The sequence below is a fragment of the Macrobrachium rosenbergii genome, chromosome 4 (assembly GCF_040412425.1).
Source record: "Macrobrachium rosenbergii isolate ZJJX-2024 chromosome 4, ASM4041242v1, whole genome shotgun sequence".
In the NCBI taxonomy this organism is placed as follows: Eukaryota; Metazoa; Arthropoda; class Malacostraca; order Decapoda; family Palaemonidae; genus Macrobrachium; species Macrobrachium rosenbergii.
Window position 1 is genome coordinate 45,201,460 of NC_089744.1, and position 631 is coordinate 45,202,090.

At 39.9% G+C, this 631-nt stretch overlaps 1 protein-coding gene across 1 annotated transcript; it reads right to left on the minus strand.

Moving 5' to 3' along the window:
* Nucleotides 1-274: 274 nt before the first annotated feature.
* LOC136837447 (uncharacterized) lies at nucleotides 275-631 on the minus strand. The gene has a single exon (XM_067102229.1). It carries the CDS (start codon nucleotides 629-631, stop codon nucleotides 275-277), a length of 357 nt encoding a protein of 118 aa, XP_066958330.1.

The window sequence follows — 631 nt, forward strand, 5'->3', positions numbered from 1 at the left end:
GTATATCACTCTTTTCCCTTTGAACTCTTAAGTGACAAAGTGTCGGATTCTCGATTCCAAATAATTCCAAGAATCGGAATTTCTACTGGTTCTTCTACATGAGCTTCATTATCATAGTGCACATTATTACTAGCCCATCCCCCGAGCGGCATGTGAGCACGCTCCAAAATTGCTTTGAATTGGACTGAATCTTCCCTCATGTTTCTACTGAGTCATGTGTTTTGAGAAAATTATCAACATAAAAATGCTTTAAGAGCTCTTCTCTACTCTCCCTCTACAGATGAGTTATGTAAGACTTGCTGTAAGAGGTAGGGGCTGAGGTTACACCAAATACTGTTACTTTAAACTTGTAGGTATTAATGTTGGATGAATTTTCTGGCCGCAGAAAATTAGCATATTTTGCATTTTTGGGGTCTAAGAGAACGTAGTGAAATGCGTTAGAAATATCTGCTGTTACAGCATAAGACTTGGACCGGAATCTCAACAAAAAATCAAACAACAATTCTCCTAAGTTAGGGCCGGCATACAGGCACTCATTAAGTGACCGCCCATCACTTTGCTTTGAAGAAGCATTAAACACTACTCGTAGTGGTGTAGTTGCACTTTCCCTAACTACCCCAGAGTGAGGCAT